Below are 15,285 nucleotides of genomic sequence, written 5' to 3' on the forward strand. Positions count from 1 at the left end.
CACAGTGACTCGAGCGCTTAGATTTGAAGTGTCCAGTTCGATGCGTGTTGACAGATGCGTACACCTGTGTAACCAACACCTTGACCACGGTCCGTCCTTCTAGGAGGTCCCCTGTGCCCCTCCCTGCCCTGCCCCCCATGCCACCTCCGGTCTGCTTCCTGCCACTGGGGTGGGTTTTGCTGGCCTAGAACTGCCTGTGGGGGCCAGAAGGTCGTGCCCTCCAGGGGAAGCAGTGGCTGCAAACCGGAGATTCGGCCGGGGTGGCAGGGCCACAGCCACGGCCCCTTCACAGCGCGGACACATGCTGCACCCGGTTGCTAAGGGCAGCTCACCCGTGGGCGCAGGGCCCCAGAGGCCGGGGCCAAACGGGGCGAGAAACAGCCACACTCGCGTCCTCAGGCACAGGCGTCAGGCTGCCAGACGCGGCCGCGCTGCCCGCACGTCACCGCGAGGCCGGGGCGGGGACGGCCCGTCCTCACTCACCTCTTCTCAGGGGACCCCGTACCACTCCTGGTCATTTTGCCGCAGGCGTGAAGAAAATCTGCTTTTAGGGCTTTTTGGGTTTCAAAATTGGGATCGGGGCTGTGGGCTTGTCTTCTAACCGTGAGGACTGGGAGGGTGTGGAGGAAGGACTCTCATTCCCACGTTTTGAAAGTAGCTGTTTACAGGCTTCGGGGCTGATGGAGGGAGCAGGGGACCCGTGCTGAGCTGCCGACACCGCGGGCAGCCGCTTGCAGCGGGTCGGCAGCCTGGGGTCACCGCCACACAAGGCAGCGAGGGCCTGACGGACGGTGGCGACCACAGCCGTGCTCGGGGGCTGGGGCCCGCCTGTGGTCCCAGCCCCAAGCAGCCGGCGGCGAAGGTCGTCTGGCCCCTCCCCTGCGGGCAGGCTAGAAACCCCGCAGCCTTTTCTCCAGTGTGTGCACGCGGCGGGAGCTGGTTTGGGACAGGTCCACGATGACCGGTCGGCTGACGCCACCTGTGAGGTGGGGCGGCAACCAGGTACGCTAGGCGTGTTGGGAGGGCTCAGCGCTGCTCTGTCCCTGCCGAGGACCAGCTGGCCTGACTCTGCCCTCGTGAGGTACCTGACCACTCGTGTGACGTGGCGCCTCTGCCCACGCGGCCACACGGCCCCGGCCGCCCACCCCCACCGGCCGTGTGCGTTCTCAGACCGTTTCCTTCATTTTAATACGTTGCGGCTTTTCTTTCAAACATCTTCCAAAAACAAGGAAAGGAGAGGGGGACTCAAGTCACTTAGCAGTACGGACGGCGTCACACTGGCTTCCTCTCCGTCGCTGCGTGTGGGGAGCCCCGTGGGGGCTCAGGAAGTCAGCCAAGGGCACGTGCTACCGCGCGTCACGCCAGCACCTGCGGCCTTGGCCTGAGTGGCTTTTTTTGGAAAAACACAGAAGATGTCAGAACAGTGCGTCCCGTGCTGTTTCCTGTCCTCGCCTCAGTGCGTCTCCTTCTGGGGACGAGCGTGACAGAGCGTGCAGGCGGCTCAGTGCTGCGCGTCCGGCGAGAACGCCAGGCACCGCGCCGCCCAGGACGCGGGGCCCAGGAGGGAGGGGGCCGCCGCGGACGGCGCCTGCCGCGCCCACACCCGCGGCCCCAGCACCGGCGCTCAGGGCGGCCCGGCCGCGGCCGGCACCTGCTGCGCCCCCACCGGGGCCGCGGGGCAGCTGCGGTGCCCGCAGGGCGCCCTCTTCATCAGCCGCTGCAGCTTGCCGGGGAAGCTCCTGCTGAGGTGGCGGTACAGCAGCGGCGTCACCGCGCTGCTGGAGAAGGCCAGGAGCCGCGACACGTCCTTGGCGAGCAGCAGCGCCCTCAGGGGCTGCCCGTCCGCGGGCTTGCCCCGCAGGGCCAGGGACGTGTGCCCCAGGAGCGTCAGGTAGTGGGGCGTCCACAGCCCGAACTGCGCACACACGGTGGCCAGCAGGAGCCTGTGCGCCGAGGGCTCCAGCCTCCCCGAGTCCTGGTCGAGGGGCGTGTCCTCCTTCCGGAGCCGCGAGATGAGCACGAGGGCGTAGAGCGCAGCCAGGCCGGGCACCAGGTACCCCACGAGCAGCATGATGGCGTCGGCGGCCTCCGTGTCCTGCATCTTGGCACACTCGACGACCCGGGCTGCCACGTAGCTGCAGATGTAGAAGAGCAGGGAGGAGAAGCTGGCGAGCAGGGCGCCGCCCCAGACGAAGCCGCACACGTGCCTGGCGTTGTACACGCTGGACATGTAGGTGCGCGGCAGCGCCCGCGCGATGTAGCAGTCGAGGCTGAGCAGGGCCGCGGAGTACATGGTCACCAGGGCGCACACGTCGAACAGCACCAGCAGCGTGACGTGCACCTCGCCGCTGAAGCGCCACAGCGCCCACCCGGAGGCGCTGGGGCCCAGCAGGTGCGCGGGCGCCAGGGCGCTGAGGACCAGCCCCGCCACGGCCATGTTCACGAAGTAGACGTCGGGCATGCTCATGCCGCTCTGGTCCTGCAGGTTGACCAGGACCAGCAGCGCATTGTAGCCCAGGCCCAGCGGGACGCCGATGGCCAGGTAGAGCAGGGAGAAGGCCGACAGGGCCAGGTGGAAGTGCGGGCAGAGGGGCTGGTCCTCGCCCCTGCCCGTGCCGTTGAGCGGGCCGCAGCTCCACATGGCGCCGGGCGCAGCAGGGCTGTGGAGAAAGCAGGGGAGTCAGTCTACTCTGTGGGCCCCGAGCTCCGCGCAGGGAGGGCACGGCGCCGAGCCCGGGCGCCTGGGGACCCGGGGTCGGAGACCTGAGAGGGAGCCTGCAAGTGTTTTGCGCGGCCTGGGACGCCGGGGTGACCGGGGACTTCCTGGGGGTGGACGAGCGCCTGTGGGAGCCTGAGCCCACCAAGTGCCGCACGGCGAGAGGCAGACAGGCGTGGGCACAGCCCGCGTGCAGATGGAGCAGGACGGTGGGCTGTCCATCCCAGCGTGGGGGGGCCTGTGTGTGCCGCTCGGCATCGAGAACTGAGTGGGGATTGGCAGGTGGCCGCGTGATACAGAGGAGGAACAGAACTGTCCCGCCTTTGGAGGACAACCTCACATCAGCGTGAGGTCTGGCCCAAGCACAGCTGTGTGCAGACCAAAGCCCCCTCGGCAGGTGTGCCCAGGGCAGACGGCCCAGGCCACAGCGAGGCCACCCATGCACGTGGGCACCACGCCGCCCCACCCCGGGGGGCCACCACGTGACAGCCATGTGACGTGGAGGAAGGGCTGTGTGGCCTGCACAGTCTGGTCAGTCGTGCAGTACACTCGCAACCTGTAGCGCCGTCTGCCACCTCCCGCCTCCACGGGCTCGGGGGACAATGCAGGGAAGCAGGGGGCAGGGCCCTGGCAGCGTCCTCCACCCCTACCATGAGAGTGCGCCTGTGTGTGTCCAGGACATCCGAGCCCCGGGGCGGGGAAGGAGTCTGTCCAGGGGCAGATGGGAGGGACACCGAGTTGGTGGGGACATCTCGCAACCCTAATGAATGCTGCCCAGCAGCCTGTGACGATGGGTGTCAGACGGTAACGAAGGTGCCGGGCACGGACGGCTGGGCCGGCTCTGCCCACACGTGCTGGTTATGTCACCTGCAGGAGCAGCGTCTCAGCCACAGTGAGCACACAGGCTCTTAAATCTGGCCGGGGCACCTTGGCCTGTGGGGCTGGATCCCAGGGGGCAGGGCGTGCCAGGCCAGGGGGTGTCCCCAGGACAGCTCAAGCCCCTCCCGGCCACGGTTCCGTGGGAAGCTTTGGTTTCCAGCTGGCCTGAGGGAGGGGTCTCGTCGGTCGTCTTTCAGCTGATCTCACGGTGGCCTCCTGGCCCGTGTCTCCTTCCTGAACACCTCGGAGCGGCCGCAGACTGCAGTGCTGTCTCCCGTCCCTGTGTGCTTGGTCCCCTCCAGCTCGAGGCTCCTGCCTGCTGAGCCCCGGGAGCCCACAGTTGTGGGGGCTCCCATCAGACCTCATTGGCCACGAGTCCCCATGACACACAGCATTTGTGTGGCCTCTGTGAACATTTATCACCCCAGAGTATCCTGTCCATGCTGCGACCAGCCCACAGCCAAACCCCCGCCACTCTGACCTTGCCTGGCATGCATGGCCTCCAAGGAGTCCTGGGGTCGGCCTGGGGCGTCCCCAGCAATCTGTCAACCTTCCTCCTCCTGTGGGGACAGGAGGTGGGGGCCGCAGCCCCTGAAAAGGGGAGCTGTCCTCGTAGCAGAAGAGGGGCCGTCTCCTCGGGCATCAGCGGAAGGCTCGGGCTGCGCAGGGACCACGGCGGAGGAGGGCGCGCGCCCCAGGAGCCCGGATCCTCCTCCGCCCAGCCCTGGCACCCTCCCTTCGGCTTCACCGGCCAGTGGGTGCATGGCGCCCCTGCCGCCTTCTCGGCCTGTCCAGCTTTCAGCACATTCCGGGCCCACCAAGCCACAGCCCCGTACCTTTATCCCATGTCCCCCGTGACCCTGTGCCTGGACCGCAGGCCCCGGGCAGGAATGGCAGTGCAGCGGCAGCGGCTCGGGGACGCGGGGAGGGTGCGTGCGCTCCTGGAAACCCAGCCTCCCTTCAGCGCAGCTGTGCGGCGTGGGCTTCCTGTGCGTGTGCACGCGCGTGTGTGTGCGAGAGCCCGGCCCGGCCCGTGTGGAAGCGCCGGTCTGTCCCCTTGTGAGTCACTCCCGGCTCCGCCTCCTTTGGCAGGCGCGGCCCCTCCCGCCTGTTTACAGCCGGTCGCAGGGGCAGGGGCGGGGGCAGGGGCGGGGGCAGGGGCGGAGCCTGGCGGCCCCGCCCCCGCGGGCAGGGCCAGGCAGGGGCTCCCGGGAGACCAAGGACAGCGCCGCGCGGAGTCGGAGGAGAGGAGTCGGAGGGGTCGTTGCTTTCGCTCGGGCGGGTGGTCACAGAAAGCTCTGTGAAGCTGCAGTGGTGGCCGAGGGCAGCTCAGAACTGGACGTCCTGGCGGTCACTCCGAGAAAGGAGCGCAGCGGCCACGGGCCCCCCTGAGGGCAGAGTTGCCCGCTAGGCCTTCCTGCGTGGCTCCTCGGGCAACCTGGTGAGGGTCGCCAAGGGCAGCCGCCGACTCTGTGCGTGGGCCACCGTCGCAGGGGGCAGTCTGCTGCGTTTCCTTCCAGCCTCCCGGCCCGTGTGGTGCGGGTGTAGGTGCGGGACGGGAGACCAAGGCCGAGGCGCGGGCTTCAGATCAGGAAAACGCCGAGCGCCCGCTGACCCGCCACCCGCAAGCCTCGCCTCCTGCGCGCGGGCTCAGCGGCCCGCTCGCCATTCTTCCCGGGGACCTTGTCTCTCCAGGCACTCTTTAGACATCTTGTGACAAGTGACACGTGTTGGAGGAGCCACTTCATTTTACAGTTGCAGGTGTCTGGCATCTTCCAGTGTGGGAGATGTTCACGCTCATCCAGATGAGGTCGCAGGGTCAGAGGGATGGGACAGAAGGGGACGCCTCTGACCAAGCGAGAGGCCCCCGGGGACACAGAGGGGCCGTGGGCTGGCCCTCTCACCCCGTTTCCTGTGGCCACCCACTCCCCTTCTGCGGCCCATTTTGTGAGTCCAGGTGGGAACAGAGACTTCCCACCAGGCTGTGGGAAGAGGCTGGGCCTTACGAGGGGGTCTGGCGTCCCCCCGCGGGCACAGGCGTCGAGCGGCAGGCGGCTTCCCGTTGGCAGGTCTGTCCTCCTCCCTGAGAAGGGGCGCCCGGGGCGCAGAGCTGCGCAGGGCTCTGCTTCTCTGTGCCTTGAGACAGCACGGGCCGCGGGCAGCCCTGCCCCGGCCGGGGCCCCTGCGCGAAGCGCTGCTGTCTGCCGGTGCGTCTGTTTGCCGAGGAGCCCCGCCATCCTGTCCGTCACCTGCCGCACTCCTCAGCTGAAGGTCCAGGCCCGGCGAGGACGGCGGGCTCTTGTGCAGCCTTAGGGGCAGCATGCCCACCCCTGGTGCTGTCCACACACCCCCTGGCCAGAGCCGCCCCCCGCCTCACTGCACTGCCCGCTGGGCTTGCCGCCCTCTGGGCCTGCCTGCCCAACCCCACCCCAGCACCCGGCGCTGGGGCAGCCAGCTGCTCGCCCCTCCCCTGGCCCACGCCTTGGCTCCACCGCCTCCGCCAGGCCACCTCCAGACTCACCAGCTGGTTTGGCCACCTCCTTCCCATTCTTATTGCTGCCTCGCCCCCGTCCCGAAACCCTCCCCCACGACTCTCAGGACTGGCGTCCAGTCCACTTGCAGCGTCCAGGCCCTCTGCCAGTGACCACAGCGACAGCCCCAGCCACGCCCCTCATCAGACAAAGCACCAGGAGTGGCCAACCTGCTGCCCTCCTCCCCAGGACTGCACCCCGGTCCCTCGTCCCCATGGATTCCTCTCCCGCCAAGCGTCACCTCAGCTGGTGCTGCTTCTGTCCCCGGGCCTCTCCTTCTTCCTGGCCGGGTCCTGACCCCCTCCCAGTGGCTCTTCCGAGCTGGAACCCCGTCCAGACCTCGCGCCGCTGGGGCTCAGGGACACAGGAGATGCCCGTGCGTGACCTGGGGTGCGCTCGCCTCCCCAGAGCAAACTAGCCCAGAGTCGCTCTCCTCCCTGCCCCGTGATCTCCGTGGGGAGACCGACCCCGTCATCTCGGGGTCCTGGCCAGAATGGGGTCTGTGCTGGTCCTCTTCTGCAGCGTGTTCCCCGGGGGAGCTGGCCTGCACCTCAGCCTTGGTCCGCCGAGCAGGGCGCACCTGGCACGTGCAGGTGTGTTGCTGCTGGGATCGCAGCAGTGCCGTCGGCTGGGCTGCAGGGACGTGGCCCTGGGCCCCTGGCTGGAGACAGAAGCCCCGGCCAGGGGAGGAGCTGCCAGTGGGCCTGCTGTGTCAGGCCCCGGGCGTCCGGCTGGGAAAGGAGAGAGCGGTGCCCTTCAGGCCAGGGCCCTGTGCCTGGGGCTGTCCACCGTGGTCCCGGTGATCGTCTTCCTATGAAGTTATGCATTAATGATTTGAAGGAGATTCACACACCCTCTTTCGTTCTGAGAGTTCTTTTGGTCTTGTTGTCTAACGCCTTGAGGCCAGGGCTGGCTTTGTCTGCCCCCTTTCCCAGCCTGCGTGGCTGGGGTGCACAGGTCGTCACAGCTTCAGGGCAGGTGGTTCCAGGCCTGTGGGGCCGCAGTGCACGGGACAGGGGACAGAGGACGAGAGGCAGTTGGGCGTTGCCGGCAGGTGCGCGGGCTTCGGCCCCGGCTCAGGTCTCTCCCTCTGCCTCCCCCAGGCGTGGCCACATGGCAGACCCGCGGGAGTGCCGGGGCTGGCCTCCTGGCTAGGAGGGTTCTTTGCGAGGGGACTGAGAAGGGCTGAGACCTCCCCGCCCACATGCTGCTCCCAGGGAAGCAGGGCCCGAAAGGGCCTCTGCAGGGAGCACAGCTGTGGCCGCGGGTGGCGCCTGGCCCAGCAGCCCGCCCTTCGCAGGGAAGCTAGGCTGCTGTCGGCGGGGCCAGAGTTTTGTAGCCAGAAAAGCTGGAGGCCCATTTGTGTCATCGGATGTGGTGGCATCGTGATCCGGGTCTCTCTGTGGGCTTGTGGGGTGACCTCAGGCCAGCCTGTCTGAAGGGCCTGGCAGCACTGCAGCCCTTCAGACAGGGTGGGCGGGCCTGTTGAGGACTAAGGGACAGGCCATGGCGTGTGGGTCAGCAGCCACCCAAGGCCGTAGGGAGCAGAGCCCTTTGGGGACCGAGCTGTTGCCAGAGCCCACGCTCCTCCTGGGTCCTTAGCTGGGGCCCATGTGTCACCAGCCAGATGAGAGCCACTCACCCCAGATGCTCCCGTGCGTAAGAAATGCGGTCTTCTCCAGGACCCCCCTGGCTCCAGCAACGATTTCTCAGGAAGATGCGCCCCCAGGCCGGCCACCTGCTCCTGCTGCCCCGGCAGAGGCGGGGGGTGCAGAGCTGCCTGCGCCGGCCCCGGCGTGGGGAAGTTGCAGAAGCCTGAGAAAGGAACATAAGCTCCAGTGGTGACAGGAGAGCGGGCGGGCACTGGCCTGAGCGCCCCCGGGCAGCTCCGTGCCAGCGTGGAAACCCGGGGAGGTGCCGCCTGCACCCTGGGTCTCCCTCGTGGAGCCTGCCACCCCCTTGAGCATGCCGCCTCCGTGGGGGGGCTCCCATCAGACCGCCCAAGGCCCAGAAGCTGAGGCCCCAAAGCCGCACAGGCCCAGGCAGCTGCCAGACCCACTGCGCAGGTGACCAGTGGTGACCGGTGAGTTAGCATGCGCGGCAGAAGGGGCCCCGTGGACGTGGGTGTGGAGGGAAGGCAGCTAGCGGGGCAGGGTCGGAAGCTGGCCACACATAGCACATAGTTCAGCAGCCAGGTCCCAGGAGACCGAGGGGCTGGGGCGTCCCCAGCGGCAGGGCTGCATGGGTGCAGAGGCAGCCGGCCCTCTCCCAACCAGGGGTCAGCGGTTGCCTGGATGACGCCGTGGGACAGGTGCACAGCGCCCCCCAGTGGTGCTCTGAGCCTCACGGGGCCCACTGCCAGGAGGGTGCACGTGTCCACAGAGGCTGCTGACCGCCAGGAAGCGGCTCTGCTCTGGCATCACCTTGCCCTGGCCTCACCCACCCTGCCCACAAGAGGAACTCCGGCACCCAGTCAGTGCCGGGGGAGCTGGGCAGAGAACCCCCCCCCCCACTGCCTGGCATGTGCACGTGGTTAAGAGTTCAGGCTCCTGAAACAAAATACAGAGAGGAAACGTGTACTAAACCTGTGGACCTTGGTCTTAGAGAGGACTGTATGAACTTGACCAAAAAACAAGGGAAGCAAAAGCAAAACTAAGTGAATGGGGATACGTCAAACGAAATAGCTTCAGCACGGCAAAAGAAATCATCAACATCCCAAAAAGGCAACCAGCAGAGTGGGAGGAAATATTTGCAAAGAACATCTCCGATAAGGGGCTGATATCCAACATGTGCAAGGAACTCATACGACTCAACAACAAAAAGCAAACCACCAAACTGAAAAATGGGCCGAGGACTTCAACAGACGGTTCTCCTAAAAAGACAGACACGGGGAAGATGCTCAGCTACTGGGGAAATGCACATCAAAACCACTGTGAGCCACCACCTCACACCCGTAAGAATGGCCGTCATCAACAGGACAAGTGCCAACAAGCGCTGGAGAAGATGTGGAGAAAAAGGAACCCTCGTGCTCTGCTGGTCATTCCCTAACTGGAAAAGTCACTATGGAAGATAGTACGGAGGTTCCTCAAAAAATTAAGAATAAAATTATCATGTGACCCAGCAGCCCCTCCTCCGGGTATCTACCCCAATGTCCACTGCAGCATTATTCGCAGTGGCCAAGACATGGAACCAACCAGCCACGTGTCCTCCACTAGATGCGTGGACAAAGAAGACGTGGACGCAGACACGATGGAGTGCTCCTCGGCCCTAGGAAGAGGCAGCTCACTGCCCCTTGCAGCAGTGTGGCGGGGCCTCGAGATGATCAGGCTACGCGCAACATGTCAGGAAAAGCTGAGGACCTCGTGCTTTCACTCATGCGGGCAGAAAACCGAAAGCAACAAACACGACAGAAATACAGACAAGCTCACAGGCATGACGACAGCGTGGTGGTGACCAGAAGCGGGTGGGGGGCGGGGAGAGGGTGCCAGAAGGAGACCAGACTCGGGGCGGCAAGCACACAGTGCGACATGCAGATGATGCATCATGGCACTGTGGACTCGAAACCTATGTAACCTCGATAACCAATATCACTCCAATACGTCTAACAAACTATTTTTAAACGAAAAAAATAAAGCTTAAAAAAGCAGCCCGGGCTCTGGGGCAGGCGCGGGGCGGGCGCCCAGACTCCAGCCTCGGCGTCCTGCTTGCCCTCCCGGCCCGTTGGGGATTGAGGAGACACAGCGCTGGGCGCAGAGGGCGCCAGCCCGTCCCTGTGCCGGGGTGAGGGGGGCACGGGCCTCCCGTCCCCCGGGGACCCTGTGAAAGATACACGGGGCAGAGACCAGGGCCAGGAGGCATGGGGACGGGAGCCAGGCACTGCCAGGTGGAGGTTCTCACGGGGAGAGGGCACCCTGGACAGGGCACGGGCTGGGGACCCCGCTGTGCACTGTCACCAAGGCTCTGCGCTGGGAGGACCCACCGCCGCCTTCCCGGGGTTGCACTCGGCCACATCTGCAGCTGGCGCCCGAACGGGGACAAGCTCGGGTCCTTTCTGGCTCACGGTTAGGACATTTGGCACTCCTGCACACGGGGTCCCTCTGCAGCCCCTTGCCTTCCTCACGAGGGCGCCTGGCAGCCCGGTGGCTTTAGCGCCTGAGGTGGGTCCTGGCCTCTGCACACCTTCGTGAAAGGGCCCCACGCAGCGTGACGTGTCCAGGAGCAACTAAAACCACTTTGCCGAACTCCGGGACCAAAGGGGAGCGAGATCTCCATGGAAACAGGCACCGGGTGTGGTCAGAGCAGCAGCCTGGCAGTGAGTGCGAGCCTGGGTGACATGGGAGCGGGCCCCGCCACCCCAGAACCCTGTGTGCGCGTGCGTGAGCGTCTCAGTGTACACGCAGAGCCAGCAACATGAGAAACCACGGAAAGGAGCCATCGTGCCCCAAGGGAGCCGGGCCAGCGTCACCAGCCTTCCCTTTCTGCCTCTGCCAGTCAGGAGGCCCTGTCCCCGTGTTCCCACCAGGAAGCGTCTCACAGCTGTCTCTGAGCATGCTGACCCCTGCCCGGGACCGCCCTTCCCCGCATCCCTCAGTGCTGGGCCGGCACACACCCCCAGCCAGCAGTTAATTCAGACAGCCACCCTCTGTACACCCACCCCCGAGTCCTTCTGTCTTACCCACAGAGAACTCGGAAGGGGGGCTTCTAGAAGGGTCTGTGCCCGCAGGCTGGCTGGCTCTGGCTGGGGCAAGACGCGTTAGGGGGCGTGAGAGTCTTCGCCCCGCGGTGAGCAGCTGGACCCGCCGAGGAGAAGCGAGAGCAGAGGGTGGGCGAGCCTCCAGGGACCCCGATGGTGACGTCCCCTCCGACACCTCGGAGGCCTGGGTGTGGGCCCCGGTGGGCTGGGCAGGGCCCCTGTGGGGCAGACAGTCCGGCCTGGCCGGTAGTCCTGTAGGCTGCCTGTGCACCAAGACTCCACCTCAGACCAACCTTCTGGAACAATCAAAATGCTCTGAAAATGTCTCCCGGATGTTTGTTTCCTTTGTAATAATGGGCAGAGGCCGCGGCTCCCATTAGCGTCCAGCCGCAGGAGCCAGGCGCTCCGGAAACGCTGTGTCTTCGTGGGTCTGTCAGTGTAGATGGCATCCGCACACTCGTCCCCACCGCAGACTGTGCCTTCCCGGGTGTGAGGGGGAACGGGTCATCACACTGGTGGCCTGTTCTGAGTTTTCGTGGCCTTTTGCTTTTTACGGTTCTAAACTGCAGAGCAGTAAGAGAGAGAGCGGGACAGCCCGGCTCAGGTGGGCAAACGAAGAGCTGCCTCGTCCTCTCTGCGGAAGGGAGCAGCATGTTTGATGGCTCAGGAGGGGACCCTGGGGGACCGAGACCGGGTGGCCGGGTCCTGGCCAGCGGGCCGGTGGGGCACCTCTCCCTGGGGAAGATGGGACACGCGCTCTTCTGTTCACAGAGCCCTGGTTACTCGGGCCTTCTGTTCCTGAGTGCCCGGGTCCGAGGCTAATGCCCCTTCCAGGTACACCGGAGCAGGGACGGCACCAAGGGAGGCTGGACCGAGACCGGCTCAGGCCTCCATCTCAGACTCCGGGCCACTCCCACCTGCCCCAGCTGTACCTGGCGAGCTCTTACCTGCGGGCAGTGCTCAGCCCACAGACCCTGTCGCCACCTGCCGTCCCTTTTGAGGGAGGAGCCAGACAGTTATTTTTATCTGTAACAGTTGCTTCCTCAGTTTGCCGGGCTCTCAGCAAAACTGGGAAGCTCCTGGGCACGCTCCGCAGGCATGTCGGGGCCCGGGCGGGCCTGCCGGGGACACGCGCCGCATGCGGAGGCTCCCGGGCGCCCGGACTCTGCTCCTCGGCAGCACCGCCTCTTGGCGACTCGAATTAAACAGGAGCCTGCCGGCTTACTCTCTAGACTGAGCTCTGTCTGCTCTTCGGTGCCCGGGCGGAGTTCCGGGGTGCTGGCCGGTGAGACCCTGTGGCCCGCTGCAGCCCGGTCCTGCCATCACGCGCACTGGCTTTAGCTTGAGAGCTTAGGAGCCAGCAGCCACGCGGAGGCGCTGGGGACACCTTTCGAGCGAGGAGTGTGATTTTGTCACGCGCACTTGCACAGCAGCCCCGAGTCTCTGGGAGGCAACCTCCCCCCGCCCCTAAGACAGCCTGGTGCGCGAGGTCCTGAAAGGCCAGGTGGCAGTTTTTTGTCAGGGTCCCAGATGACATCCTCGGGGCTGTGAGAGGGAAGCAGCTCGCTCAGAAGCTGTGCTGTAGACCCGACACATCCTGTGTGCTGTAACCTGAAACCCCACACGCCCCACGTTAGGGGGGTGGACCTTGCCTTCTCTCATCGCCCTGCTGGGGCTTTTGATTCACGGGGACATCAAGCCAGTGTTGACATTTACGTTCTGCCCTGAAGCTGTGTTCCTCCGTCCTCAGGCTGTTTCCATACTCACTAGAGGCAGGACAAGGCCTGGTCAAGAGCAGGCCAGACCCCGCCGTGCGTGTGGCCCCGAGCAGCGGGCCTCCCCGCTCCTGCCCCGCTTCCCCTCTGGGCCATGGCGCACCGAGCACTCACGAGCGTAAGCCAGGCTTGTTAAAAGCCCGTTATCTTTAGAGCCCTTGATCACTTAGGCAGGTCCCTGACACCTGGTTTGGCCAGCTGGACCCCACAGCAGCTCCGCAAGGAGCTGTGCAGCGGGCCGCGGGAAGGGTGACCGTGCACTCGCTGTAATTATGAGCAGTGCCTCTCCTCCCTGTCGGCGGTGACCCACCGTTTCGCACAGCCTGGATTCATACTCCTGTATTTGCAGGCCTGTGAAGGAGGCCTCTGGCCACTTGGCGAGTGACGGCCAGCCTCTGCTAGGTGCTGAAGACAGGGGACTGAGGGGGCACGCGCCGCCAAGATGAGGAGCCGCTTATTTAAATGAAGGCGGCAGGATGGCGAGTGAGGGCGCCGCCAGCGGTGGGGGAGCCGAGGGACAAGTGACAACCTCAGATACAAGAGCACCCTCGGGTCCTGCACAGCTGTGCACTGCAGATAAACACTCAGCTGAAGAAGAACCCAGTGCAAGCCTCAGGCAGTGACTCGGTGTTGGGTTTCTGGTGGCGAGGAGAATGCGCCATCAGCAGCCGGGGCACTGCCTTCGCCTCGAGTCCCAGAAGGAGCCTGGGGGTTGTACTTGTATCACGCGACCGAGACAGCTAACAGACCCGATGTCTCCACTGAGACCTAGTTCCAGAACTTAGTAAAAATGCTGTAATCGTGAAGGGCCACGGGAGGACGGTGGGCCCCACGGGACACGTGAGGGACCCGCGGCGCCGCTGCACTCCTGCGCGGGGGGCAGATGTCAGCTGCCCCTCCGCAGGCTAATGACCCCGGGCGGCAGCCAGGCCCTGGCCGCCCCGCCGGGCTCAGGGAGGCCACAGTGCCCTTCACCCCTGAGGAGGGCAGTGCCCTGCACGGGTTCAGCACCCGCTAGAGAGGGGGCAGTGGCCCCCACCCCTAGGGGACAGTGCCCCACACGGAGGACAGCGCCCCCACCCCGAGGGGTCAGCGCCAGGGCGGGGCCGAGGGACCGGGTGGAGCACCGGGCCAGACAGGGCCACCGTAGCCCGGGCTCGCACTCCGCGCGGGCGAGCCCCGGGGGCGCCCGGCCGCCCCCGACCGCTCGTTCGGCGCCCACTCACCCGCTCGCTGGGCCGCGGGCCGCGCAGTCGCCGCGGGGCGGGCAGCTCGGGCTCCGAGGCGGCGGCGGGGCTTCGGCGTGCGCCGCGCGGGGCCTGTGTACACACGTGACCGCCGCCGGCCCCGCCCCGCGGCCCCGCCCCGCCCCGCGGCCCGGCGGCCGCCCTGTGCGGGACGCGAGTGCGCGCTCGCTTCTGGGTCCCCCCACCCACCCGGGCCCCGCTAAACGTGCTGGCGGTGCCAAGTCACAGGGCTCTAATCTGCCGGGGACAGACACCCCACCCGCCACCCACCCTCGAGGCTGTAATCGGGCCCTTCCAGGCGCACCTGCTCCTCTGCGCGCCTGCTTTTCCCAAATTCACCCTTTGCTGCCTGCTTCCAGGAATTTCTTTGTAAACCGAACTGACCGCAGCAAACTTTTTAAAGAGACAGCGCGCTGTCTGCGGCCTGATTAACTCTGTAGCTGTCGTGACAGTTAAACGGTGGGAAAGCCTAAGCCACCGCCGCGGGATCTGGCTCGGGATCTGAAAATGTTTCTTGTGAAAGTCAATGTGTGCAGGTTGCAGAATTTACTGCAGAGTTATTGCGCGGCCAGGAGCTGGATGGAACAGGAATAATAACAGAAACCACGGCTGGCCTTGAGCTCCCCACCGGGGGCCACCTTGTGTGACAGGACAGCTCATCGGCCATGGATAGGAGGGGGAACTGGGAGTCCCCTGGGGGACCAGACTATGGTCGAAGGGCAACGCAGAGTCTCACTGTGCCCCGGTCATCTGCAGACCCGCTGTGCCCCCACCACCCGATCGCCCCGTTATCTTAACTTGCCCTTCAGCCTGACACCAGCCTTTGTAGCTGTGGGCATCCAACATGGGGCCACCTTTGTCCCGAAGGCAAGACCAGTCACAGCTGGGGAGGACTAACCTCCGGGCCCTCAGAACCACCCTTTAGGGTGTATGCTCCCACATCTCATCAAACCCGAGACACCGTGCAACGTGCACCGTAACGTGACAGACCGCTAATCAGGAAACCATCCGCCAGTTGCATCCTGACGCTGTCAGTTACAAGCCACACGTGATTTCAGAGATGTTCAAAGGACAGGGGACGTGGGTTCCATCGATGAGATAGTATTTTCACTTTCGATTTTTTTGAGCCTCAGAAACTTTAAGGAACTTGGCAAGGTCGCAAAGCAGATAGAGCAGGATTTGAACCCAGGTGGCTTTGGCTTTCCAGCTTAAGGTTATGGACTTTGGGTTCTCCCAGCAACATGTTTAAATTAGCATCGTTGTGTCCTTCGAATGGCCTCAGACCCTGGAATTCCTAGTCAGAATCCCGGAATGCCAAGCTGGTGGCACTCTGCCCCCTGGGTGCCCTCTGCCCAGCAGAGCTTTGTTGGGCGCCGACTAAGCCACTTAGCCCTCAGGGCGCCCCCACCGCTTTATCGGCAAAGAAAGACTTCGCCTGCGAGCA

General features: G+C 65.2%; 2 protein-coding genes across 10 annotated transcripts in view; one reads left to right on the forward strand and one right to left on the reverse strand.

Annotated features, from left to right (window-relative positions):
• CUNH7orf50 (chromosome unknown C7orf50 homolog) overlaps nucleotides 1–15,285 on the forward strand; it is a 68,386-nt gene that overhangs the window by 34,245 nt on the left and 18,856 nt on the right. The window lies entirely within an intron of this gene.
• On the reverse strand, nucleotides 1,172–13,856 carry GPR146 (G protein-coupled receptor 146). Of its 6 annotated transcripts, none has more exons than XM_016119073.2 (3): nucleotides 13,821–13,856; nucleotides 7,769–7,941; nucleotides 1,172–2,660 (listed from the first exon to the last, which is right to left on the reverse strand). In XM_016119073.2, exon 3 carries the CDS (start codon nucleotides 2,639–2,641, stop codon nucleotides 1,625–1,627), a length of 1,017 nt encoding a protein of 338 aa, XP_015974559.2. In that variant the 5' UTR covers nucleotides 2,642–2,660; nucleotides 7,769–7,941; nucleotides 13,821–13,856; the 3' UTR covers nucleotides 1,172–1,624. The 6 variants fall into 6 exon arrangements, 5 of the variants coding, with proteins under 5 accessions (XP_015974559.2, XP_036080146.1, XP_036080145.1 ...); XM_036224253.1 differs by lacking the exon at nucleotides 13,821–13,856 and adding an exon at nucleotides 11,113–13,734; XM_036224252.1 differs by lacking the exon at nucleotides 13,821–13,856 and having other exon boundaries at nucleotides 7,769–13,734.

Source organism: Rousettus aegyptiacus, unplaced genomic scaffold (genome assembly GCF_014176215.1).
Source record: "Rousettus aegyptiacus isolate mRouAeg1 unplaced genomic scaffold, mRouAeg1.p scaffold_m13_p_7, whole genome shotgun sequence".
Taxonomy (NCBI): Eukaryota; Metazoa; Chordata; class Mammalia; order Chiroptera; family Pteropodidae; genus Rousettus; species Rousettus aegyptiacus.